This window comes from Anomaloglossus baeobatrachus, unplaced genomic scaffold, assembly GCF_048569485.1.
Source record: "Anomaloglossus baeobatrachus isolate aAnoBae1 unplaced genomic scaffold, aAnoBae1.hap1 Scaffold_3111, whole genome shotgun sequence".
In the NCBI taxonomy this organism is placed as follows: Eukaryota; Metazoa; Chordata; class Amphibia; order Anura; family Aromobatidae; genus Anomaloglossus; species Anomaloglossus baeobatrachus.
In genome coordinates, this window is record NW_027442522.1 from 78,531 (window position 1) to 105,703 (window position 27,173).

The 27,173-nt window shown below is 48.5% G+C and overlaps 1 protein-coding gene and 1 long non-coding RNA gene across 2 annotated transcripts; one reads left to right on the plus strand and one right to left on the minus strand.

Annotated features, from left to right (window-relative positions):
• The first annotated feature begins 1,882 nt into the window (after positions 1-1,882).
• LOC142268813 (uncharacterized) lies at positions 1,883-4,946 on the plus strand. Its single transcript, XR_012734410.1, has 3 exons — positions 1,883-2,154; positions 3,731-3,826; positions 4,663-4,946. It is a non-coding gene; the product is annotated as an uncharacterized LOC142268813 (long non-coding RNA).
• An 18,971-nt stretch (positions 4,947-23,917) lies between these two features.
• Positions 23,918-27,020, minus strand: LOC142268815 (uncharacterized; the record flags this gene model as incomplete). The annotated part of the gene is made up of 1 exon (XM_075332369.1): positions 23,918-27,020. A coding segment is annotated over one exon (1,748 nt), but the record flags the coding sequence as incomplete, so codon positions are not given.
• Positions 27,021-27,173: the final 153 nt, after the last annotated feature.

Consider the following 27,173-nt stretch of genomic DNA (forward strand, 5'->3'; position numbering starts at 1 on the left):
CCCAATAGCAGCGGAGGGGCGGAGATGAGCGGGACGTAACATCCCGCCCACCTCCTTCCTTCCGCATAGCAGCCGGGAGGCAGGTAAGGGGAGCTTCCTCGTTCCTGCGGCGTCATACGCAGCGATGTGTGCTGCCGCAGGAACGAGGAACAACTTCGTTACTGCTGCAGTAACGATTTTTGAGAATGGACCCCCGTGTCGCCGATTAGCGATTTTGCACGTTTTTGCAACGATGCAAAATCGCTTATCGGTGTCACACGCAACGGCATCGCTAATGCGGCCGGATGTGCGTCACGAATTCCGTGACCCCAACGACTCCGCATTAGCGATGTCGCAGCGTGTAAAGCCCGCTTTAGTGTCCAGTGTGTGCACAGAACAGATGACCCCTGACATGTTCATTTAACCCTGTAAGGTTTTCTTTCTGGCATAAAAAAGAGAAAATCATTGATAATAAACCATGTCTCCATTCCTTCAATGTTTAGTGGAAGCTACAGTCTGTGCGCGTGTGTGTGTGTGCATGTGTGTGTGTGAGTGTCTGTGCATGCGTGCGTGTGTTATTTTTTTTTTGTGACCACAATTGATATTTTTTTACTAGTTTGGTGACTACATACAACATATTCATTAGCCTCTATATGCATGTGTCTGTGGCGTTGTGGTGTCACAATTCTCGCAGTTAAGACTTTTTTTTCTATTTCTGTTAACAAATCCTGGTATTTTTAGATGTAAATAGATCTGACATCTGCACACAACCTCTATACATTTGTTTTATGTGCAATACTACCTCAATGACATTTATTGTCACTTAACTGTTAAAAAAGTTGGTATGTAACTAGTGTTGTATTGCCATATTGTGTTCCACTTGCTGGGATTTGTAGTGCTGTGCACCACCAGCAGAAGGTGGACCCATACTATGTTAGCATTTAAACATTTCTGTTCCAGGTTGTGTTGAAATAAACTGATTTTGCTATTCAGTATCCTATGCTTCCATATTTTGGTGTGCGTACAGTGTGTGTGTACAATGTGTTCAGTATGTACAGTGTGTGTGTACAATGTTTGTATGTATGTGTGTCCTTTGTGTTCAGTATGTACAGTGTGTGTGTACAATGTGTGTATGTATGTGTGTCCTTTGTGTTCAGTATGTACAGTGTGTGTGTACAATGTGTGTATGTGTGTCCTTTGTGTTCAGTATGTACAGTGTGTGTGTACAATGTGTGTGTGTATGTGTGTCCTTTGTGTTCAGTATGTACAGTGTGTGTGTACAATGTGTGTATGTATGTGTGTCCTTTGTGTTCAGTATGTACAGTGTGTGTGTACAATGTGTGTATGTATGTGTGTACAATGTGTTCAGTATGTACAGTATGTGTGTACAATGTGTGTGTGTATGTGTGTCCTTTGTGTTCAGTATGTACAGTGTGTGTGTGTTGCACATATAGTGACAGGCAGCACAGTAATTGCAACTCGCCTTTATTTTCAGGAATTATAATCTTTTGTAGGAGCGACACATATCAGAGCACTGACTAATGTAGAAAGGACATGTACAAAAAACACCACATAAAAGAGGAGCGAGGGCCCTGTCCAGAAGAGCTGACAATCTGAGGAAACGGAAACAATAATGCTAAAAACTGTTTTTACTGCTTCACTAGATACATACAAGGGTGTAGAATGAGGTTCCCAATGTACAGGGGAGGTTCTGCATCACCACAAGGTGTAGCAGAGGGTTTTTTTTAAAAAAAGAGCCGTTTTTTGAGCCGAAAGAGCCGATTCTTTTTGGTGAGCCGAATGAGCCGGCTCATCAAAAAGAGCCGGACTGCCCATCACTAGTGCAGAGTAAGGATCTGGCGGAGGCTGGATTTCCCAGCATGCTCTGCAGCCCCCTCCCCCTCCTGCATTGCAAAATACTTGTGTAATAGAGGAGTGGTGGCCACAAACAAGGAGAGGCGCAGAGAGAGACCGTCAGCAAGGCAACCCCGACACACAGAGACCGTCAGCAGGACGACCCCGACACACAGAGACCGTCAGCAGGACGACCCCGACACACAGAGACCGTCAGCAGGACGACCCCGACACACAGAGACCGTCAGCAGGACGACCCCGACACACAGAGACCGTCAGCAGGACGACCACAGGACACCATGGTGTGACTGATCATTAATGGTGAGTGCTGCCCATTGTGTCAGATGACAGGCGCAGTGGGAGCAGGATGAGGTGCAGCACCACCTGCAAAGAGTAAACTACCCCTAGTGACAGCGCACGGTCTGTAACTTTCTAATACACCGTGTCCCCAAATCATCATCATTTGCAAAATTTTTTAAGTTAATTTTATACATCCAAGATTTTCTAATGGTCTCTACTGATGAGCGGGCACTACAATGCTCGGGTGCTCAGTACTGGTAACTAGTGATGAGCGGGCACTACCATGCTCGGGTGCTCAGTACTGGTAACTAGTGATGAGTGGGCACTACCATGCTCGGGTGCTCAGTACTGGTAACTAGTGATGAGCGGGCACTACCATGCTCGGGTGCTCAGTACTGGTAACTAGTGATGAGCGGGCACTACCATGCTCGGGTGCTCAGTACTGGTAACTAGTGATGAGCGGGCACTACCATGCTCGGGTGCTCAGTACTCATAACTAGTGATGAGCGGGCACTACCATGCTCGGGTGCTCAGTACTGGTAACTAGTGATGAGCGGGCACTACCATGCTCGGGTGCTCAGTACTGGTAACTAGTGATGAGCGGGCACTACCATGCTCGGGTGCTCAGTACTGGTAACTAGTGATGAGCGGGCACTACCATGCTCGGGTGCTCAGTACTGGTAACTAGTGATGAGCGGGCACTACCATGCTCGGGTGCTCAGTACTGGTAACTAGTGATGAGCGGGCACTACCATGCTCGGGTGCTCAGTACTGGTAACTAGTGATGAGTGGGCACTACCATGCTCGGGTGCTCAGTACTGGTAACTAGTGATGAGCGGGCACTCCCATGCTCTGGTGCTCAGTACTGGTAACTAGTGATGAGCGGGCACTCCCATGCTCGGGTGCTCAGTACTGGTAACTAGTGATGAGCGGGCACTACAATGCTCGGGTGCTCAGTACTGGTAACTAGTGATGAGCGGGCACTACCATGCTCGGGTGCTCAGTACTGGTAACTAGTGATGAGCGGGCACTACCATGCTCGGGTGCTCAGTACTGGTAACTAGTGATGAGCGGGCACTACCATGCTCGGGTGCTCAGTACTCATAACTAGTGATGAGCGGGCACTACCATGCTCGGGTGCTCAGTACTGGTAACTAGTGATGAGCGGGCACTACCATGCTCGGGTGCTCAGTACTGGTAACTAGTGATGAGCGGGCACTACCATGCTCGGGTGCTCAGTACTGGTAACTAGTGATGAGCGGGCACTACCATGCTCGGGTGCTCAGTACTGGTAACTAGTGATGAGCGGGCACTACCATGCTCGGGTGCTCAGTACTGGTAACTAGTGATGAGCGGACACTACCATGCTTGGGTGCTCAGACAGGCAGGATGTGAGTGGCAATGGAGCACGTGTACAGGGAGGTTGGGAGGAACGGTGGTCACATCTATTGTTTGCGGTCCTCGCGATCTTCCCTTCTGCTGCCCCCGTTCTGTGCTTTGCCCCTGATCCGGGGTCCGGGGCGGTGACATTAGAGGATTTCTCTCCTACCTTTCCTTGTATAAGAACAAGTTTTACAACATTTCTTGTTATTTGCAGCTTGCCGCTATGTGGCTCGCAAAATAGCCGGGGGAGGAGAGGCGGAGAAAGTGGCGGCCAACGCGTCCACGAAGCCATCATGTGTTCTCCGCCAAGGTAACATCAACCAATACAGGGTACAGCCACTGATTGGTGGATATAGGGGCCACAACGCTCAGCTGATCTGTGCTGCACAGCCCTGCAGCCTCCACCAGGGGGAGCTCACTGTACAGCTGTGCACAGCCGGATGCAGAGAGCTCCCCCTAGAGGTGGCTGCCGGCTGCCCGGATTTTATCTTATAAGGCTGTGTGCACACAGTGCGATTTCTCTCTTGTTTTTTATGCATTTACTCTTTGTATAAAAACACAAAATCCCATTATGGTGGACACAATTTACTATGAACCAATCTGTCACATAGGAGAGAATCCAGTGCGTCTCCTGCACATATAAGGCTCATATAGAGCATCTTCTATATCTCATATCTGCGTCCCCGTGCCTGCAGCCTGTATATGACGCCCGGAGGCTGGTATTGTTGGAGTGATCAGTCTCTGCGCATACATTTGTTGTGTCATACCTCGTCTGCAAAAATGAGAATGCATGCAGTGAGCAGCAGTGGCCACAAGGGGGGAGTGTTGTACACAATCATAATACACCAATACTGTGTGATTTATTTATTTATATTATATATATATATATATATATATATATATATATTATATATATATATATATATATACACACACACACACACACACATACACACTATATATATAATTTATGCTGTCATCCACTAATCACCACCCACATATAAAAAAAAAGCCGTCATACAGGTACTGATGGCGCTGGATGTGGCACTGTGACGAGGCTGCGTTGTGCGGCTCGGGTGTGGGCTGAGCGCTGTGTATATTATCATAGTTACTCCATGTTTATTTCACTACTTGTATATTCTGTAGGATGTAAGAAGGACGGCGCAGGAAAGGCCCCGGTGGACTCCACCCCACTGACGTCTGAGACTCCGGACTCCCCCGCCGTCTCCGCCGCTCCAACTCCATCCAATAATCTGGCACCTTATTAATGTCCAAAGCCAAGAAGATGGAAAATATGATGTGAGCTTTAGAAAAAGTCTTTCCAACACAGCGGAAGAATGATCCTCCGCCCTACAGCCCCTGAGAACAGAGGTGGGGGGGAGGGGAGAAAGACCCCGCTGTGCGACTGAATAAAGGTCCGAGACTCAAAATCCTCAATGTGCGACTCATTTACTATATGTGGATAAGAGTGCAGTGAATAGCAAAGACGGCGTGTGTGTATATGTATATTAGATCGATCGATCTATGCGCTATAATACTGACCCCAATGTACAGGAATATAACTACTATAATACTGCTCCCTATGTACAAGAATATAACTACTATAATACTGCCCCTATGTACAAGAATATAACTACTATAATACTGCTCCCTATGTACAAGAATATAACTACTATAATATTGCTCCTATGTACAAGGATATAACTACTATAATACTGCCCCTATGTACAAGAATATAACTACTATAATACTGCCCCTATATACAAGAATATAACTACTAGAATACTGCCCCTATGTACAAGAATATAACTACTATAATACTGCCCCTATATACAAGAATATAACTACTATAATACTGCCCCCTATATACAAGAATATAACTACTATAATACTGCCCCTATGTACAAGAATATAACTACTATAATACTGCCTCTATGTATAAGAATATAACTACTATAATACTGCCCCCTATGTACAAGAATATAACTACTATAATACTGCCCCCTATGTACAAGAATATAACTACTATAATACTGCCCCTATATACAAGAATATAACTACTATAATACTGCCCCTATGTACAAGAATATAACTACTATAATACTGCCCTATGTACAAGAATATAACTACTATAATACTGCCCCCTATGTACAAGAATATAACTACTATAATACTGCCCCCTATATACAAGAATATAACTACTATAATACTGCCCCTATGTACAAGCATATAACTACTATAATACTGCCCCCTATGTACAAGAATATAACTACTATAATACTGCCCCTATATACAAGAATATAACTACTATAATTACTGCCCCTATGTACAAGAATATAACTACTATAATACTGCCCCTATGTACAAGAATATAACTACTATAATACTGCCCCTATATACAAGAATATAACTACTATAATACTGCCCCTATGTACAAGAATATAACTACTATAATACTGCCTCTATGTATAAGAGAATATAACTACTATAATACTGCCCCCTATGTACAAGAATATAACTACTATAATACTGCCCCTATATACAAGAATATAACTACTAGAATACTGCCCCCTATGTACAAGAATATAACTGCTATAATACTGCTCCTATGTACAAGAATAAAACTACTATAATACTACCCTCTATGTACAAGAATAAAACTACTATAATACTACCCTCTATGTACAAGAATATAACTACTATAATACTGCCCCCTATGTACAAGAATAAAACTACTATAATACTGCTCCCTATGTACAAGAATAAAGCTACTATAATACTGCCCCCTATGTACAAGAATAAAACTACTATAATACTGCCCCCTATGTACTAAGAATAAACTACTATAATACTGCTCCCTATGTACAAGAATAAAACTACTATAATACTGCCCTATGTACAAGAATATAACTACTATATATACTGCCCACTATGTACAAGAATATACGTAACTACTATAATACTGCCCTATGTACAAGAATATAATTACTATAATACTGCCACTATGTACAAGATATACGTAACTACTATAATACTGCTCCCTATGTACAAGAATAAAACTACTATAATACTGCCCCCTATGTACAAGAATAAAACTACTATAGATACTGCTCCCTATGTACAAGAATAAAACTACTATAATACTGCCCCCTATGTACAAGAATAAACTACTATAATACTGCTCCCTATGTACAAGAATAAAACTACTATAATACTGCCCTCTATGTACAAGAATAAAACTACTATAATACTGCTATGTACAAGAATAAAACTACATATAATACTGCCCCTATGTACAAGAATATAACTACTATAATACTGCCTCTTATGTACAAGAATATAACTACTATAATACTGCCTCTATGTACAAGAATATTAACTACTATAATACTGCCCCCTATGTACAAGAATATAACTACTATAATACTGCCCCTATGTACAAGAATATAACTACTATAATACTGCCCCTATGCACAAGTATATAACTACTATAATACTGCCCCTATGTTCAAGAATATAACTACTATAATACTGCCCCCTATGTACAAGAATATAACTACTATAATACTGCTATGTACAAGAATATAACTACTATAATACTGCTATGTACAAGAATATAACTACTATAATACTGCCCCTATGTACAAGAATATAACTACTATAATACTGCCCCTATGTACAAGAATATAACTACTATAATACTGCCCCCTATGTACAAGAATATAACTACTATAATACTACTGCCCCTATGTTCAAGAATATAACTACTATAATACTGCCCCCTATGTACAAGAATATAACTACTATAATACTGCTATGTACAAGAATATAACTACTATAATACTGCCCCTATGTACAAGAATATAAGTACTATAATACTGCCCCTATGTACAAGAATATAACTACTATAATACTGCCTCTATGTACAAGAATATAGCTACTATAATACTGCCCCCTATATACAAGAATATAACTACTATCATACTGCTCCTATGTACAAGAATATAACTACTATAATACTGCCCTCTATGTACAAGAATATAACTACTATAATACTGCCCCTATATACAAGAATATAACTACTATAATACTGCCCCTATGTACAAGAATATAACTACTATAATACTGCCCCTATATACAAGAATATAACTACTATAATACTGCCCCTATGTACGAAGAATATAACTACTAGTAATACTGCTCCTATGTATAAGAATATAACTACTATAATACTGCCCCTATGTACAGAATATAACTACTATAATACTGCTCACTAATGTACAGTATATGGGGAAAGCTGGGTGGATACTGATGTACATGGGAGAGGTACGTGGATATAGAGATGTATATAGGAAAGCTGAGTGCATATAGATAGGTGTATAGAGATGTATATGGGGAAAGCTGGGTGGATACTGATGTACATGAGAAAGCTGGGTGGATAAAGATGTATATGATAAGATGATGGTTAAATACTGATGTAAATGGGAAAAGCTGGGTAGATATAGAGATGTATATTGAAAGTTGGGTGGATAGAGATGTATATGGGAAAGCTGGGTGGCTGGTGACGTATATGGGAATGCTGGCTGGATGGTGATGGATATGGGAAAGATAGGTGGATATAGGTGTATATGAGAAAGCTGGGTGGAGAAAGATGTATATGGGATAGCTGGGTGGATATTGAGATGTATATGAGAATGCTGGGTGTATAGTTGTGTATATAGGAAAACTGGTTGGATTGTGATGTATATGGGAAAGCTGGGTGGATTGAGATTGTATGGGAAATCTGGGTGGATTGAGATTATATTGGAAAGGTGGGTGGATGGTAACGTATATGGGAAAGCTGGGTGGATATAGAGATGTATATGGGAAAGCTAGGTAGATATAGAGATGTATATGCGAAATCTGGGTGGATTGAGATTATATGGGAAAGCTGGGTGGAAAGTGATGTATATGGTAAAAGCTGGGTGGATATAGATGTATATGGGAAAGTGGGGTGGATGGTAACGTATATGGGAAAGCTGGGTGTATATATAGATGTATAAGGGAAAGCTGGTGAAAAGTGTGTATATGGGAAAAGCTGGGTGGATATAGATGTATATGGGAAAGTGGGGTGGATGCAGGGCTGTATTTTGCCTTCGTGCTGCCTAGGCACTTTCAGTGGTCGCGCCCCTTAGTGACAACGTAACATTGAGTTTTCGCACACGACATCTGTTTAAGGCAGATCTACTCTGTAAAACACTTTAAAAAGTATCAATGAGAAACAAAGGGCACTAACCCCCCCCCAATGGGGATCACCACGGGCACCTCAAAACATAGCATGAGTATAAAATATTCCCACCAAACCGTCCCCACTTATATACTGTGACTGTCACACTGCCCCTAATAAACTACACACTGCCCTCCCTTATAAATTATACCCACCACACCTTCCTCAATTATGAAATATGATCTGCACATTGTGAGGAGGGAGCAGCATGATGTGAGGACAATGTCCCATGCTTGCTGCCCCCTCCTCACAATGTCCCATGCATGCTGCCCCCCTCCTCACGAATGTCCCATGCATGCTGCCCCCTCCTCACAATGTCCATGCATGCTGCCCCTCCTCACAATGTCCCATGCATGCTGCCCCCTCCTCACACTGTCCTCACATCATGCTGCCCCCTCCTCAGTGTCCCATGCATGCGGCCCCTCCTCACAATGTCCCATGCATGCTGCCCCCTCCTCACAATGTCCTCACATCATGCTGCCCCCTCCTCAGTGTCCCATGCATGCTGCCCCCTCCTCACACTGTCCTCACATCATGCTGCCCCCTCCTCAGTGTCCCATGCTTGCTGCCCCCTCCTCACACTGTCCTCACCATCATGCTGCCCCCTCCTCAGTGTCCCATGCTTGCTGCCTCCCTCCTCAGTGTCCCATGCATGCTGCCCACTCCTCACAATGTCCCATGCATGCTGCCCCCTCCTCACAATGTCCATGCATGCTGCCCCCTCCTCACAATGTCCCATGCATGCTGCCCCCTCCTCACAATGTCCATGCATGCTGCCCCTCCTCACAATGTCCCATGCATGCTTCCCCCTCCTCACACTGTCCTCACATCATGCTGCCCCCTCCTCAGTGTCCCATGCATGCTGCCCCCTCCTCACAATGTCCTCACATCATGCTGCCCCCTCCTCAGTGTCCCATGCATGCTGCCCCCTCCTCAAACTGTCCTCACATCATGCTGCCCCCTCCTCAGTGTCCCATGCATGCTGCCCCTCCTCACACTGTCCTCACATCATGCTGCCCCCTCCTCAGTGTCCCATGCTGCTGCCCCCTCCTCAGTGTCCCATGCATGCTGCCCCCTCCTCACAATGTCCCATGCATGCTGCCCCCTGTCCTCACAATGTCCCATGCATGCTGCCCCCTCCTCACAATGTCCCATGCATGCTGCCCCCTCCTCACAATGTCCCATGCATGCTGCCCCCTCCTCACACTGTCCTCACATCATGCTGCCCCCTCCTCAGTGTCCCATGCATGCCTGCCCCTCCTCACAATGTCCCATGCATGCTGCCCCCTCCTCACAATGTCCCATGCATGCTGCCCCCTCCTCACAATGTCCCATGCATGCTGCCCCCTCCTCACAATGTCCCATGCATGCTGCCGCCTCCCTCAGTGTCCCATGCAGCTGCTGCCCCCCTCCTCAGTGTCCCATGCATGCTGCCCCCTCCTCAGTGTCCCATGCATGCTGCCCCTCCTCACACTGTCCTCACATCATGCTGCCCCCTCCTCACAATGTCCCATGCATGCTGCCCCCTCCTCACAATGTCCCATGCTTGCTGCCCCCTCCTCACAATGTTCCATGCTTGCTGCCCCCTCCTCAATGTCCCATGCATGCCATGCATGCTGCCCCCTCCTCACAATGTCCCATGCATGCTGCCCCCTCCTCACAATGTCCCATGCATGCTGCCCCCCTCCTCACAATGTCCCATGCATGCTGCCCCTCCTCACAATGTCCCATGCATGCTGCCCCCTCCTCACAATGTCCCATGCATGCTGCCCCCCTCCTCACAATGTCCCATGCATGCTGCCCCCTCCTCACACTGTCCTCACATCATGCTGCCCCTCCTCAGTGTCCCATGCATGCTGCCCCCTCCTCACATGTCCATGCATGCTGCCCCCTCCTCACAATGTCCCATGCATGCTGCCCCCTCCTCACAATGTCCCATGCATGCTGCCCCCTCCTCACAATGTCCCATGCATGCTGCCGCCTCCTCACAGTGTCCCATGCATGCTGCCCCTCTCCTCAGTGTCCCATGCATGCTGCCCCCCTCCTCACAGTGTCCCATGCATGCTGCCCCCTCCTCACAGTGTCACATGCATGCTGCCCCCCTCCTCACAGTGTCCCATGCATGCTGCCCCTCCTCACAGTGTCCCATGCATGCTGCCCCCTCCTCACAGTGTCCCATGCATGCTGCCCCCTCCTCACAGTGTCCCATGCATGCTGCCCCCTCCTCACAGTGTCCCATGCATGCTGCCCCCTCCTCAGTGTGTCCCATGCATGCTGCCCCCCCCTCCTCACAGTGTCCCATGCATGCTGCCCCCTCCTCACAATGTCCCATGCATGCTGCCCCTCCTCACAATGTCCCATGCATGCTGCCGCCTCCTCACAGTGTCCCATGCATGCTGCCCCCTCCTCAGTGTCCCATGCATGCTGCCCCCTCCTCACAGCTGTGCTCCCATGCATGGCAGCCCCTCCTCACAGTGTCACATGCATGCTGGCCCCCTCCTCACAGTGTCCCATGCATGCTGCCCCCTCCTCACAGTGTCCCATGCATGCTGCCCCCTCCTCAGTGTCCCATGCATGCTGCCCCCTCCTCACAGTGTCCCATGCATGCTGCCCCCTCCTCACAGTGTCCCATCGCATGCTGCCCCCTCCTCAGTGTGTCCCATGCATGCTGCCCCCTCCTCACAGTGTCCCATGCATGCTGCCCCCTCCCTCACAGTGTCCCATGCATGCTGCCCCCTCCTCACAGTGTCCCATGCATGCTGCCCCCCTCCTCAGTTGTCCCATGCATGCTGCCCCCTCCTCACAGTGTCCCACTGCATGCTGCCCCCTCCTCACAATGTCCCATGCATGCTGCCCCCCTCCTCACAGTGTCCCATGCATGCTGCCCCTTCCTCACAGTGTCCCATGCATGCTGCCCCCTCCTCACAGTGCCCAATGCATGCTGCCCCCTCCTCACAATGTCCCATGCATGCTGCCCCCTCCTCACAATGTCCCATGCATGCTGCCCCCTCCTCACAATGTCCCATGCATGGCTGCCCCCTCCACAGTGTCCCATGCATGCTGCCCCCCTCCTCACAATGTCCCATGCATGCTGCCCCCTCCTCACAATGTCCATGCTTGCTGCGCCCCTCCTCACAGTGTCCCATGCATGCTGCCCCCTCCTCACAATGTCCCATGCATGCTGCCCCCTCCTCACAATGTCCCATGCATGCTGCCCCCTCCTCACAGTGTCCCATGCATGCTGCCCCCTCCTCACAGTGTCCCATGCATGCTGCCCCCTCCTCACAATGTCCCATGCATGCTGCCCCCTCCTCACAATGTCCCATGCATGCTGCCCCCTCCTCACAGTGTCCCATGCATGCTGCCCCCCTCCTCACAGTGTCCCATGCATGCTGCCCCCTCCTCACAATGTCCCATGCATGCTGCCCCCTCCTCACAATGTCCCATGCATGCTACCCCCTCCTCACAATGTCCCATGCATGCTACCCCCTCCTCACAGTGTGCCATGCATGCTACCCCCCTCCTCACAGTGTGCCATGCATGCTGCCCCCTCCTCACAATGTCCCATGCATGCTGCCCCCTCCTCACAATGTCCCATGCATGCGGTCCACTCCTCACAATGTCCCATGCATGCGGTCCACTCCTCACAATGTCCCATGCATGCTGCCCCCTCCTCACAATGTCCCATGCATGCTGCCCCCTCCTCACAATGTCCCATGCATGCTGCCCCCTCCTCACAATGTCCCATGCATGCTGCCCCCTCCTCACAATGTCCCATGCTTGCTGCCCCCTCCTCAGTGTCCCATGCATGCTGCCGCCTCCTCACAGTGTCCCATGCATGCTGCCCCCTCCTCAGTGTCCCATGCATGCTGCCCCCTCCTCAGTGTCCCATGCATGCTGCCCCCCTCCTCAGTGTCCCATGCATGCTGTCCCTCTCCATGAGCTCCTAATGCTGCATTCCTCTTTTCCATAATGAGACCTTCATGTTGCCCCACTCATGCTAAGACCACCACACTAACGCTTATGCTGAGACCCCCCCACACACACAGTACCCCACTCTTGATCTTGACTCCCCTACATTGCTCCACTCCATACTGATCCCACACATGCTGCCCCTTCTTCATAATGAGCTCCCAATGCTGCCACCTCTTATTCTGTGTCCTTACACTCCCCCCACCCAATCGATTTTGTCATTGCACTATCCCTCATCCCTTGTCCTCTGTCTCTAGCATTAGCCCCTCTCTCCCACTCCCCCAGCATCAGCCTCTCTCCCCCAGGCATCAGCCTCTATCTTCCCTCAGCATCAGCCTCTCTCACCCAGTCTCAGCCTTTGCCTCCCCCCAGCCTCAGCCTGCCCCAGTCTCCGCCTCAGCCTCCCTCCAGCCTCCCCCCAATCTCTGCCTCCCTCCAGCCTCCCCCCAGTCTCTGCCTCCCTCCAGCCTCCCCCAGTCTCTGCCTCCCTCCAGCCTCACCCCAGTCTCTGCCTCCCTCCAGCCTCACCCCAGTCTCTGCCTCCCCCCAGTCTCTGCCTCCCTCCAGCCTCCCCCCAGTCTGCCTCCCTCCAGCCTCCCCCCAGTCTCTGCCTCCCTCCAGCCTCCCCCCAGTCTCTGCCTCCCTCCAGCCTCCCCCAGTCTCTGCCTCCCTCCAGTCTCTGCCTCCCCCCAGTCTCTGCCTCCCTCTAGCCTCCCCCCAGTCTCTGCCTCCCCCCAGTCTCTGCCTCCCTCCAGCCTCCCCCCAGTCTCAGCCTCTGCCTCCCTCCAGCCTCCCCCCAGTCTCTGCCTCTGCCTCCCTCCAGCCTCCCCCCAGCCTCTGCCTCCCTCCAGCCTCCCCCCAGTCTCTGCCTCTGCCTCCCTCCAGCCTCCCCCCAGTCTCTGCCTCCCTCCAGCCTCCCCCCAGTCTCTGCCTCCCTCCAGCCTCCCCCCAGTCTCTGCCTCCCTCCAGCCTCCCCCCAGTCTCTGACTCTGCCTCCCTCCAGCCTCCCCCAGTCTCTGCCTCTCTCCAGCCTCCCCCAGTCTCTGCCTCTCTCCAGCCTCCACCCAGTCTCTGCCTCCCTCCAGCCTCCCCCAGTCTCTGCCTCCCTCTAGCCTCCCCCCAGTCTCTGCCTCGCTCTAGCCTCCCCCCAGTCTCTGCCTCTGCCTCCCTCCAGCCTCCCCCCAGTCTCAGCCTCTGCCTCCCTCCAGCCTCCCCCCAGTCTCAGCCTCTGCCTCCCTCCAGCCTCCCCCCAGTCTCAGCCTCTGCCTCCCTCCAGCCTCCCCCCAGTCTCTGCCTCCCCCCAGTCTCTGCCTCCCTCCAGCCTCCCCCCAGTCTCTGCCTCCCTCCAGCCTCCCCCCAGTCTCTGCCTCCCTCCAGCCTCCACACAGTCTCTGCCTCCCTCCAGCCTCCACACAGTCTCTGCCTCCCTCCAGCCTCCCCACAGTCTCTGCCTCCCTCCAGCCTCCCCACAGTCTCTGCCTCCCTCCAGCCTCCCCACAGTCTCTGCCTCTGCCTCCCTCCAGCCTCCCCACAGTCTCAGCCTCTGCCTCCCTCCAGCCTCCCCACAGTCTCAGCCTCTGCCTCCCTCCAGCCTCCCCACAGTCTCAGCCTCTGCCTCCCTCCAGCCTCCCCACAGTCTCAGCCTCTGCCTCCCTCCAGCCTCCCCACAGCCTCTGCCTTTGCCTCCCTCCAGTCTCCCCACAGTCTCTGCCTTTGCCTCCCTCCAGTCTCTGCCTCCCTCCAGCCTCCCCCCAGTCTCAGCCTCTGCCTCCCTCCAGCCTCCCCCCAGTCTCAGCCTCTGCCTCCCTCCAGCCTCCCCCCAGTCTCAGCCTCTGCCTCCCTCCAGCCTCCCCCCAGTCTCAGCCTCTGCCTCCCTCCAGTATCAGCCTTTGCCGCCTTCCCCCCCCCGCATGCGCAGATCTCCGGTCTGCATTAGAGACACTCCCACGCTCCTTATGAAAACACTTACCTGCTCCAGGGCCCGCCGCCATCTTCCTGGCTCACGTGAGTATCCTCTTCTGACACCGGCTTCCATCACGGCGTCCTTCGCGGCGTCCTGCTGTGAGCTCTGCATGTGACGTCCACACAGCAGTGGACGCAGCACAGAGGAAGGAGCTGATTGGCGCGCGCCTGTGACCCCGGAAGTGCAGGCGCCGGCAGTTCTGGGGTCAATCAGCTCCCTGTGCTCGGCAGCCGCAGAAAAAAAAAAATTTTTTTTTTTGCTGCCAGAAGGTGCCGCCCCTCACAACCTGCCGCCCTAGGCACCGGACCACGGGTGCCTAATGGTAAATACGGCCCTGGGTGGATGGTAACGTTCATGGGAAAGCTGGGTGAATTGTGATGGACATGGAAAGCTGGGTGGATAGAGCTGTATATTGCGTTGTTGCTGATCTGACTGGTTGCTATGGGAACCCTCCAGTTCTTGTCTATTGTGAGAGTGGAGTCACGTGATGCAGCCGCCCGCTCCAAGTAACATAAATCACACTGACCGGGAGGCTCCAAATCACCAGCGTGAAGGACCTGTGATGATGTCACAGTCATGTGACCGTGCAGGGGGCGTGGTTCAGTGTGGAGGGAGGGGTCTTATTGGGAGATGAGGACTTGTCAGTCACATAAGGCTACGGGCGCACGCTGCGGTTATTTCTGCACCCAACACTGCACCTTGTCAAAGAGCCTGGAAATGTAAAAAAAAAAAAAGCTTGTAATGTCCGTGCGGTTTTGATGCATTTTTTTTGTGCCAAAAATGCACCAAAAACGCCTGAAAAACGCACCAAATTGACAACCTGCGTTTTTGCGACAAATGTTGACAAAAACGCAGGAGGAATGAACGTGCTGCTGCTTTTTTGTCAAACTTTTGTCAAAGAAAACGCTGACAAACTGCAAAATGTACGCAGCAAATCTGACTTCTCAGACTGCTGGGAAGTCAAAAGTGAGAAAGGTCTGACAACAAAACTGCACCAAAAACGCAGCAAAAAACAGCAGCGTGCGCATGTAGCCTAAAGGCGTCTCCTGAGATCTATTATATAAAAACCATAGAGCACTCACCCTGCCCGGGTCCAAAGCTGCGTCTCCACCACTGCTCCTGGTGGCCGTAGCCATGACATCACAGAGCAGCAGCAGCTAAAATCCCCTCACAGAGGAGCAGCAGCTAAAATCCCCTCACAGAGGAGCAGCAGCTAAAATCCCCTCACAGAGGAGCAGCAGCTAAAATCCCGTCACAGAAGAGCACCTGCTAAAATCCCATCAAAGACCACCTGCTAAAATCCCATCACAGGACAGCTGCTAAAATCCCATCACAGAAGAGCACCGGCTAAAATCCCATCACAGAGGAGCAGCAGCTAAAATCCCATCACAGAGCAGCAGCTAAAATCCCATCAAAGAGCAGCTGCTAAAATCCGCCTCACAGAGGAGCAGCAGCTAAAATCCCTCACAGAAGAGCAGCAGCTAAAATCCCCTCACAGAAGAGCACCTGCTAAAATCCCCTCACAGAAGAGCACCTGCTAAATCCCATCACAGAGCAGCTGCTAAAATCCCATCACAGAGGAGCACCTGCTAAAATCCCATCACAGGACAGCTGCTAAAATCCCATCACAGAACAGCTGCTAAAATCCCATCACACAACAGCTGCTAAAATCCCATCACACAACAGCTGCTAAAATCCCATCACAGAACAGCTGCTAAAATCCCATCACAAACAGCTGCTAAAATCCCATCACAGAACAGCTGCTAAAATCCATCACCCATCACAGAAGAGCAGCAGCTAAAATCCCATCACAGAGGAGCAGCAGCTAAAATCCCATCACAGAGGAGCAGCAGCTAAAATCCCATCACAGAGGAGCAGCAGCTAAAATCCCCTCACAGAGGAGCAGCAGCTAAAATCCCCTCACAGAGGAGCAGCAGCTAAAATCCCCTCAGAGGAGCAGCAGCTAAAATCCCGTCACAGAGGAGCAGCAGCTAAAATCCCCTCACAGAGGAGCAGCAGCTAAAATCCCCTCACAGAAGAGCACCTGCTAAAATCCCATCAAAGACCACCTGCTAAAATCCCATCACAGGACAGCTGCTAAAATCCCATCACAGAAGAGCACCGGCTAAAATCCCATCACAGAAGGAGCAGCAGCTAAAATCCCATCACAGAGCAGCAGCTAAAATCCCATCAAAGAGCAGCTGCTAAAATCCCCTCACAGAGGAGCAGCAGCTAAAATCCCCTCACAGAAGAGCAGCTGCTAAAATCCCATCACAGAGGAGCACCTGCTAAAATCCCATCACAGGACAGCTGCTAAAATCCCATCACAGAAGAGCACTGGCTAAAATCCCATCACAGAGGAGCAGCAGCTAAAATCCCATCACAGAGCAGCAGCTAAAATCCCATCAAAGAGCAGCTGCTAAAATCCCCTCACAGAGGAGCAGCAGCTAAAATCCCCTCACAGAAGAGCAGCAGCTAAAATCCCCTCACAGAAGAGCACCTGCTAAAATCCCATCAAAGAGCAGCTGCTAAAATCCCATCACAGAGGAGCACCTGCTAAAATCCCATCACAGAACAGCTGCTAAAATCCCATCACAGAACAGCTGCTAAAATCCCATCACAGAACAGCTGCTAAAATCCATCACCCATCACAGAAGAGCAGCAGCTAAAATCCCATCACAGAGGAGCAGCAGCTAAAATCCCATCACAGAGGAGCAGCAGCTAAAATCCCATCACAGAGGAGCAGCAGCTAAACTCCCATCACAGAGGAGCAGCAGCTAAAATCCCCTCACAGAACAGCAGCTAAAATCCCATCACAGAGGAGCAGCAGCTAAAATCCCATCATAGAACAGCTCCTAAAATCCCATCACAAAGCAACAGCTGCTAAAATCCCATCACAGAACAGTTGCTATTTTTAGGCTGGGAAAAGTAAAAAAAAAAACCATGGATCTCCCAGCCTGATAATACAATGGTTCCCCAAATATAAGCCCTACCTTGAAAATAAGCACTAGCAGGAATTTTCAGAGTAAGCATTATATAAAAGCCCTACCCCGAAAATAATCTACAGTTCAATAGTGAGGTGTCCAGGTTGCTAAAAATTGAGCAGGACACTTCAGTGATCTGCATCGCAGTCAGGTCTGCTCACACACACTCATCCAATCGCAGTAAATTACACAGACACACACAAGGACCTGCGCGGCAATGCGTTCCACCGCAGGTCCTCGATGCGTTCCACCGCAGGTCCTCGATGCGTTCCCCCGCAGGTCCTCGATGCGTTCCACCGCAGGTCCTCGATGCGTTCCACCGCAGGTCCTCGATGCGTTCCACCGCAGGTCCTCGATGCGTTCCACCGCAGGTCCTCGATGCGTTCCACCGCAGGTCCTCGATGCGTTCCACCGCAGGTCCTCTCATTCTACAGTGTCTTAGGTCCCCCTGTCGGTCAGAAGCAGTACTGTATCACTGGATGTGTGTGTGAGAGAGCGGAGAGATGCTGGCCGGAAGCAGGGGAGGACCATGGTGGAACGCATGAGGACCTGCTGGGAGCGCCCAGTAGAAGGCTTTTTGCAGAGTTTTTGGAGCACAAATTCCAAGTTTCTTGAGGAGTTATTTGGAGGAGGATTTGGAGAATTTCCGCTCAGTTTTTTCTCCAAAAACCCCTTGAAAAAAATTTTATGGACACGGAATTCAGTACACTGGGAACCTATTGGTCCATGGATTTATTAGTCTGAAAATCCGATGTACCCCCTAGGGATGGTACCCCTAGTAAAGGGTCTGAGGGGCGCTCTTTCCATTCTCGAGTCCTGCTCTGAGCAGCTCAGTTTTATATACAGTAAGGCCATGTTCCCACATTTCCCACATAACATAAATGCAGCGTTTTTCCCTTTTTTGTTTTTGCAGAAATTTCACATAAAATGGATGTAATTAGGGAAAACTCCTGCCCCTCTGCATTTAAAGATGCTGTAACACAGTGCTTTTTTTTTGGTGCATTTTATCCTATAGGTTCTGAAAAAAATAAATAAAAATACAATGTTTCAGTAAAAAAAAAATGAAAAACGCTAGGTCAAATCTGCACCAAAACCACAAAAAAATGCAACAAAGTAGCAATAACCAGAGGATATTTTGGTGCAGATTGCTGCAGGATAGAAAAGCAGCGGGTTTTTTTCCCGCCGGATTCGCGGACCCAGAGAACGTAATTAAACGCAAAACTGAACGTTTCATTCCCGCGTCTCAAATAGAAAAGATAATTGTTTCCACGTCTGGATTTTCTGAATTCCACATCACCGGTGCCGTGATACTGTGCGATATCCGGCCACATCCAGCAGCGGCCACAGAAGGAGAATTCAAGGCAAAATGCAATGAATATGAAAAAATGCAGTAAAAAAAACAGTTTATTAGAAAAAAAAGCGACATAATATTAAGAGATCCACATCACTCCCCACTCCACCACATACAGCGAGGCTCATCACCTCCACGCCGGCTCCACCCAACATCTGCCACAGCCAGGACGGCCGCTGTCCACATTATCTGTACGGACGGCTTCTGTGGATGAGAATCTTCAATTGTCTGTACCATGAGGGACCCATCATCTACAAGATCAAGGTATAGGCGCCCTTCGTCTGACAACCATCGCTCCGGACCCCCACGTTCCAGTGTCCCCGCTGGCGGATTAGTCTTATCTCCCAGAGAAGAAATGAAAACCCACTTTGCCGGATCCTCAGAAGAGTCAGGAGGTCCTTATACAGTGTGTCCACCCATATCCTGTATACACCGCACCTATATACAGTGTCCACCCATATCCTGTATACACCGCACCTATATACAGTGTGTCCACCCATATCCTGTATACACCGCACCTATATACAGTGTGTCCACCCATCTCCTGTATACACCGCACCTATATACAGTGTCCACCCATATCCTGTATACACCGCACCTATATACAGTGTGTCCACCCATATCCTGTATACACCGCACCTATATACAGTGTGTCCACCCATCTCCTGTATACACCGCACCTATATACAGTGTCCACCCATATCCTGTATACACCGCACCTATATACAGTGTGTCCACCCATATCCTGTATACACCGCACCTATATACAGTGTCCACCCATATCCTGTATACACCGCACCTATATACAGTGTGTCCACCCATATCCTGTATACACCGCACCTATATACAGTGTGTCCACCCATATCCTGTATACACCGCACCTATATACAGTGTGTCCACCCATATCCTGTATACACCGCACCTATATACAGTGTGTCCACCCATCTCCTGTATACACCGCACCTATATACAGTGTGTCCACCCATATCCTGTATACACCGCACCTATATACAGTGTGTCCACTCATATCCTGTATACACCGCACCTATATACAGTGTGTCCACCCATATCCTGGATACACCGCACCTATATACAGTGTGTCCACCCATATCCTGTATACACCGCAGCTATATACAGTGTGTCCACCCATCTCCTGTATACACCGCACCTATATACAGTGTGTCCACCCATCTCCTGTATACACCGCACCTATATACAGTGTGTCCACCCATATCCTGTATACACCGCACCTATATACAGTGTGTCCACCCATATCCTGTATACACCGCACCTATATACAGTGTGTCCACCCATATCCTGTATACACCGCACCTATATACAGTGTGTCCACCCATCTCCTGTATACACCGCACCTATATACAGTGTGTCCACCCATATCCTGTATACACCGCACCTATCTACAGTGTGTCCACCCATATCCTGTATACACCGCACCTATATACAGTGTGTCCACCCATCTCCTGTATACACCGCACCTATATACAGTGTGTCCACCCATCTCCTGTATACACCGCACCTATATACAGTGTGTCCACCCATATCCTGTATACACCGCACCTATATACAGCGTGTCCACCCATATCCTGTCCACCGCCATTAGTTTGAGAACGGCGGCAGCTATAGGCATAGAAGTGGCGTCTAGGTATAGTAAAGTAGCCATGCGCTATGCAATGAAACCACCTATAGCGCCACCTGGTGGAAAACAACAGAGTTAGCATTTTTATTTCGAAAACGGAACGAGATAGAGAAAAAAAGTGAATGACAAAGTTGTAGGTCATCATCAATTCAATACGAATCCACACCTTGCATACAGAAATGCTATGATTAGAACGTGTAAAACTCACAAGGCTGCGGACGTGAAGAGATACCTCATGGAGACCTTGCTACAAGTCATTGGGTATGGTGGCTGTGTGGAGTGGCCTCCGCTCACCTGACCTGACCCCATTGGACTTCTTTCTGTGAGGTCACATCACACAGCAGGTGTATGCGACCCCTCCACCAACATTGCAGGACCTACGACCACGTATCACAGATGCTTGTGCAAACGTGTCACCTGCCATATTGCACAACGTGCAGCAAGATACAGTATGCTGTGCAGAGGCCAGATGTGCATTGCAGCTGACGGGGGCCACTAATGAGCGCCACATGTGTGACCAGCATTCAATGTTTAGGGGGGTCATGGGTTTCATATCATAGCATTTCTGTATCCAAGGTGTCGATTCGTATTGAATTGATGATGCCTGAAACTTTGTAATTCACTGTTTTTCTCTATCTCGTTCTGTTTGAGATAAAAATGCTAACTCCGTTGTTTTCCACCAGGTGGCGCTATAGGTGGTTTCATTGTGTAGTGCATGGCTACTTTACTCTACCTAGACACCACTTCTATGCCTATAGCTGCCGCCGTTCTCAAGTTAATGGCGGTGGACAGGATATGGGTGGACACACTGAATATTAAACCATCGCCTGAAACTTTAGTCTAAGGCGATGTTCACACATTGCTTTTTTTTGTGCAGCATTCATTCAGTTTTTCCAGTACAAGTGCGTTTTGTTTTTCATGGATAGTCGGCACTAACAGACAAAAACGGTGTATAACAGGCGCTGCAGACCATGAATGAAGGAATAATTGATTTTATTGCACTACGCGTTTCAAGGACGGTGCTGTCCTCTTCCTCAGGTGCTCTCACCGGTTTCATCGATAGCACTTGTAGCTATGATAATCTATGGGGCCATTCATGTGTCCAATTTTTTTCCTTGGACTGAGTGATCTGCACAAAAGCACAGACTTGTCCGACATCGATCAAACTCGCCAACCAAGTCTATGGAAAAACGGACAGCACTCAGCTGTCATCCATCATTCGTCTGATGCCAGATTTTCATGGACTGGTTGATAGAATCATCAGAAACCTCCATCAGTTTTTTTTATTTTTCAAACTAATGAAAAACAGACCAACATCTGATGTTAAAAAACAACAGTGACCGGACTGCCGACAGTGACCGGACTGCCGACAGTGACCGGAACTCCAGACAGTGACCGGAACTCCAGACAGTGACCGGAACTCCAGACAGTGACCGGAACTCCAGACAGTGACCGGAACTCCAGACAGTGACCGGAACTCCAGACAGTGACCGGAACTCCAGACAGTGACCGGAACTCCAGACAGTGACCGGACCCCAATAAATCGTATAGACCTGGCTCACTATATATATTCGGGTGCTCTGGAGAAACAATCAACTCAACTCCAAAATTATCCCCGGCACTCCAAGAAGAAAGAAAACAATGTCTGGGTATCTTTGATGTTTTTTATTGTGTAATAGTCTTATCTCAACGTTTTGGTCACACCTTGACCTTTATCAAGAGAATATATCAGACTATGAGGCAGAGGAGTCAATATATGAACACTACTCGACAAGGAGCGATACGAGTCACCACTCAAAAGGAGAGAATGATTGGTGCGTGTGAGCACTGTGACTAAACGATTGAAAGTCGGGGTCAGCCAGTCAAAGTCTTAAGGAAATCATGTAATGGTATATTACCAGGGTAGAAGATCACATGTCAAAGCTGTCCAATAGAGATAAAGAGTTTCAGTGGCTACCGTATAGGTACAGCGCCAATCTCATCCGGGAGGAGACAGCCTGTCAACCGGCGTGGGAAGGTGTACAAGATATAATATGTATCCGGAAACCAGTGAAACTGATCTGGAATTGGCACAAGTTATCCAGTGGGTAATGCAAGTCTCCTATACTTGCTTTAAAACATATAGCCCATAATGGCGCAGGTTAATATTAATCTATAAACAGCCGTGAGGAGGAATTGTATAGGAGTCCTTGTTAAAGGTGGTAGTGGGATAGCAGGAGTTATCCTGATTGCCAATATCAGTGTCCTATATTCGTTGCGGACTCTGAAATGAAACAGCCTGTGTGAAGACAATGCCCTGTGCAGTAGGTTATTCCCAGGGGGGTTGCTTGGAAATGGAACGGTCAAAAAGACCCATGAGGAGCAAAGGGAACCTGTGTCCAGTGGAGAAAGTGGCCAGCCACTTTCTCCACTGGACACAGGTTCCCTTTGCTCCTCATGGGTCTTTTTGACCGTTCCATTTCCAAGCAACCCCCCTGGGAATAACCTACTGCACAGGGCATTGTCTTCACACAGGCTGTTTCATTTCAGAGTCCGCAACGAATATAGGACACTGATATTGGCAATCAGGATAACTCCTGCTATCCCACTACCACCTTTAACAAGGACTCCTATACAATTCCTCCTCACGGCTGTTTATAGATTAATATTAACCTGCGCCATTATGGGCTATATGTTTTAAAGCAAGTATAGGAGACTTGCATTACCCACTGGATAACTTGTGCCAATTCCAGATCAGTTTCACTGGTTTCCGGATACATATTATATCTTGTACACCTTCCCATGCCGGTTGACAGGCTGTCTCCTCCCGGATGAGATTGGCGCTGTACCTATACGGTAGCCACTGAAACTCTTTATCTCTATTGGACAGCTTTGACATGTGATCTTCTACCCTGGTAATATACCATTACATGATTTCCTTAAGACTTTGACTGGCTGACCCCGACTTTCAATCGTTTAGTCACAGTGCTCACACGCACCAATCATTCTCTCCTTTTGAGTGGTGACTCGTATCGCTCCTTGTCGAGTAGTGTTCATATATTGACTCCTCTGCCTCATAGTCTGATATATTCTCTTGATAAAGGTCAAGGTGTGACCGAAACGTTGAGATAAGACTATTACACAATAAAAAACATCAAAGATACCCAGACATTGTTTTCTTTCTTCTTGGAGTGCCGGGGATAATTTTGGAGTTGAGTGACCGGACCCCAGACAGTGACCGGACCCCAGACAGTGACCGGACTCCAGTGACTGGATCAAAAACGCTAATGAACCTTGGACTGTTTTAGGTTTACGAGAAAAACTTCACTCATGTGTGAAGGAGCCCTGGTATGTATGGGAGCCTCAAAGATGAAAGTGTGCCCCTACCAATAAAAGAATGGGTTTCGGGAAGCTTTATATATTAATACTAGAGACGGTGCAAATCAATTCGCAGGACCTGGACCCGGACCATCAGTAATTTACATGGGAGACCTGAGACCAAAATGTACCTGCCAGGATTCGCAGCATTTCTGATCCGCGGCTCTTCTTCTGATTAGCCGGATTGTTGCGACGTCATCACTGCAGTGTGGCGCACTTGTGATGTCAGCGCCAGGCCGACTAATCAGGAGAAAAGCCGTGGATCCTGGCAGGTAAACTCAGGTACAGTGGGCACAGATTACGGATGTGACATCTGGATCGAATGCTTCGAATCAATTCACACCAAAGCGATCTATCTGGGAAATGTTCATGAAGAAATGTTGCGGTCGGTAATAGGCGAGTTACACCGTTAGTCAAGGAGTCGCTTTACTTCTAATCTAAATTCGGAGTTCTCGGACGATCGCCTTCATAACGCTAAAACAGGGTACACTGCTATCCCACCACCCTGCCGACAGGCGCAGGACGCAACGTGCCCCCTCTAAATCGCACAATAATGTCTCACTGACGTATAAGTAACACTGCATCCAAGCTCAGTATGATGTGCAGGCAATACTGCAGTAAAAAACATCTCCAATTAAAATTTTAGGAAATATGTAACAACTTAGAAAAAAAGTTTCTATATTCGGACGTGATCATCACCTCTCCAGTGTGAGTTCTTTGATGCACAAGTGTCCACGTGAAGAATCTCTCCCCCTCTCAGATATATACGGTAAGAGTAATGCCGTGTAAATTGTTTCCGATGTGCCGCGCATCAGTATGATAATGGCTAATGAGGAGTGAGCGTGCTCGGCGCTGCTGGATACTCAATTGAGCATCAGGGTGCTCGGGTACGCTCGGTGCTCGGCTGAGTATCGCGGATGCTCGGCCAAGTATTGCAGGTGCTCGGCCAAGTATCGCGGGTGCTTGGTGCTCGGCCGAATATTGCGGGTGCTCGGATCGGTCGTTCGTGAAACATCTGACACAAAGCGTCTGCGCGCTTCAGTGAATGATGGGAGCCGGCACCCCAGGGAGAACCACTTGCAGTCTCTAAATGGCTCTCACGGTGGTAAAAACATTTTTGGATGTAGTATGTATAATTTAAAAAAATCCATCCCACCCTCTCTTGTAAATGCTCTGTTTATGTGGACGGAAAGCCGAACTGCCCAATCATTGACTTCCATTACACTTGTTACTCGAGTTGAGCCCCTCGGAGTGTCCACCCTGCTTGACTTGAGTGCTGAGCACGCCAGCACCGTACTGTTCACGGTTTTCATCCGTGTGAGTCCTCTGATGTGCCATCAGACCCTGTAGTTTTCTGATGTGTTCTCCGAATTCTGCACCTGAATACGGCATCTCCTTGGTGTGATTCTTCATGTGCAGGATAAGTGCTTGTTTCTGATTAAACCCTTTCCCACATTCTGCACATGAGTATGGCCTCTCATTTGAGTGAATTCTCTGATGAACGACAAGAGCTTGCCTCTGGTTAAAGCATCTTCCGCATTCGGAGCATGAATACGGCTTCTCCCCAGTGTGAATCCTCTTATGTTCAACAAGACTTCTTTTTCGGGTAAACCGTTTCTCACAGTCCGGACAGGAGTATGGTTTCTCTCCCGTATGACCCCTCATATGTGCAGTCAGATCTGATTTCTGGGTGAAACATCTTCCACATTCTGAACATGAAAACGGGCGCTCCCCTGTGTGAATTCTCCTATGTACATTAAGATTGTTTCTCAATCTAAAACATTTCCCACAGTCTAAACACGAGAATGGTTTCTCCCCGGTGTGTATCCTCTCGTGTTCCACAAGATGTTGTTTATTGCTAAAACGCTTCACACACATTACGCAAGCAAATGGCTTCTCTCCCGAGTGGATTCTCTGGTGTCTCACAAGGTCGGCTTTCCGGTTGAAATCTTTTCCACACACAAAACATAAAAATGGCTTATCCTCTGTGTTAAGATTCTGATGTTCGTCAAGATTTGTTTTAATTTCAAAACATTTCTGCCACTCTGCACGTGAATACGGCTTCTCGTTGGCATGAGTTCTCTGATGTGAAAGAAGAGCTTGCTTCTGTAGAAAACATTTCCCGCATTCTGAACAGGAGTATGGCTTCTCCCCACTGTGGATTCTCTGATGTTTAACAAGGTCTCTTTGCCTGTTAAAACTTTTCCCACACATAGTACATGAATATGGCCTCTCCCCTGTGTGAATTCGCTGATGGATAATCAGATCTGTTTTTAAGCTAAAGCATCTCTCACATTCTGGACACTGATACGGCCTCTCTCCCGTGTGAGTCTTCTGATGGGCAAAAAGATTTGATTTAATTGCAAAACATTTTCCACATTCGGGACATGGAAACGGTTTCTCTCCGGTGTGAACTCTATGATGTTCAACAAGATGTTGCCTATTTGTGAAACATTTTCCACACACTGAACACTCATGTGGCTTCTCCCCTGTGTGAGTTCTCTGGTGTCTAATAAGACCTGACTTCTGATTAAAGCATTTCCCGCACACAGAGCATAAAAATGGCTTCTTCTCTGTGTGAGTTTTTTGATGTTCACAAAGATTTGATTTCCAGGTGAAAGTTTTCCCACATTCCAGACAGGTATACGGCCGCTCTCCCGTGTGGGTTCTCTGGTGCTCGAGAAAATTCTTTCTATTTGTGAAAGGTTTTCCGCATTCAGAGCACGAAAATCGGTTCTTGATTCTCTGATTTTGGGCAATCTGAGATTGATCAGATGAAGGTTCTTCGAGGCTCGTGGGATCAGACGGGAGATCTTTGTTGTTGGTGACTAAAGGTAAGCTGGGGGAACCAACGTGTTCTTTACGGTCTTCAGAAGTAGCTTGGAAACTACAGTCTTCTACATCACAATCGGAGGATGACGAGGGAGGACTGCACTGGAGGATCAATCCGTCATCTGTAGGAATAAAAGGAAATAACGTTTCATGGTCTTTCAAAAAGTTGTGTTTTTATGCTTTTTTCCACACAGTTGTATCATTTTACGTGCAAATTGTAGCCACTTTAGGTCATATTTTTAATATGTTCACAATTTCTTACTTTTTTTTTTACT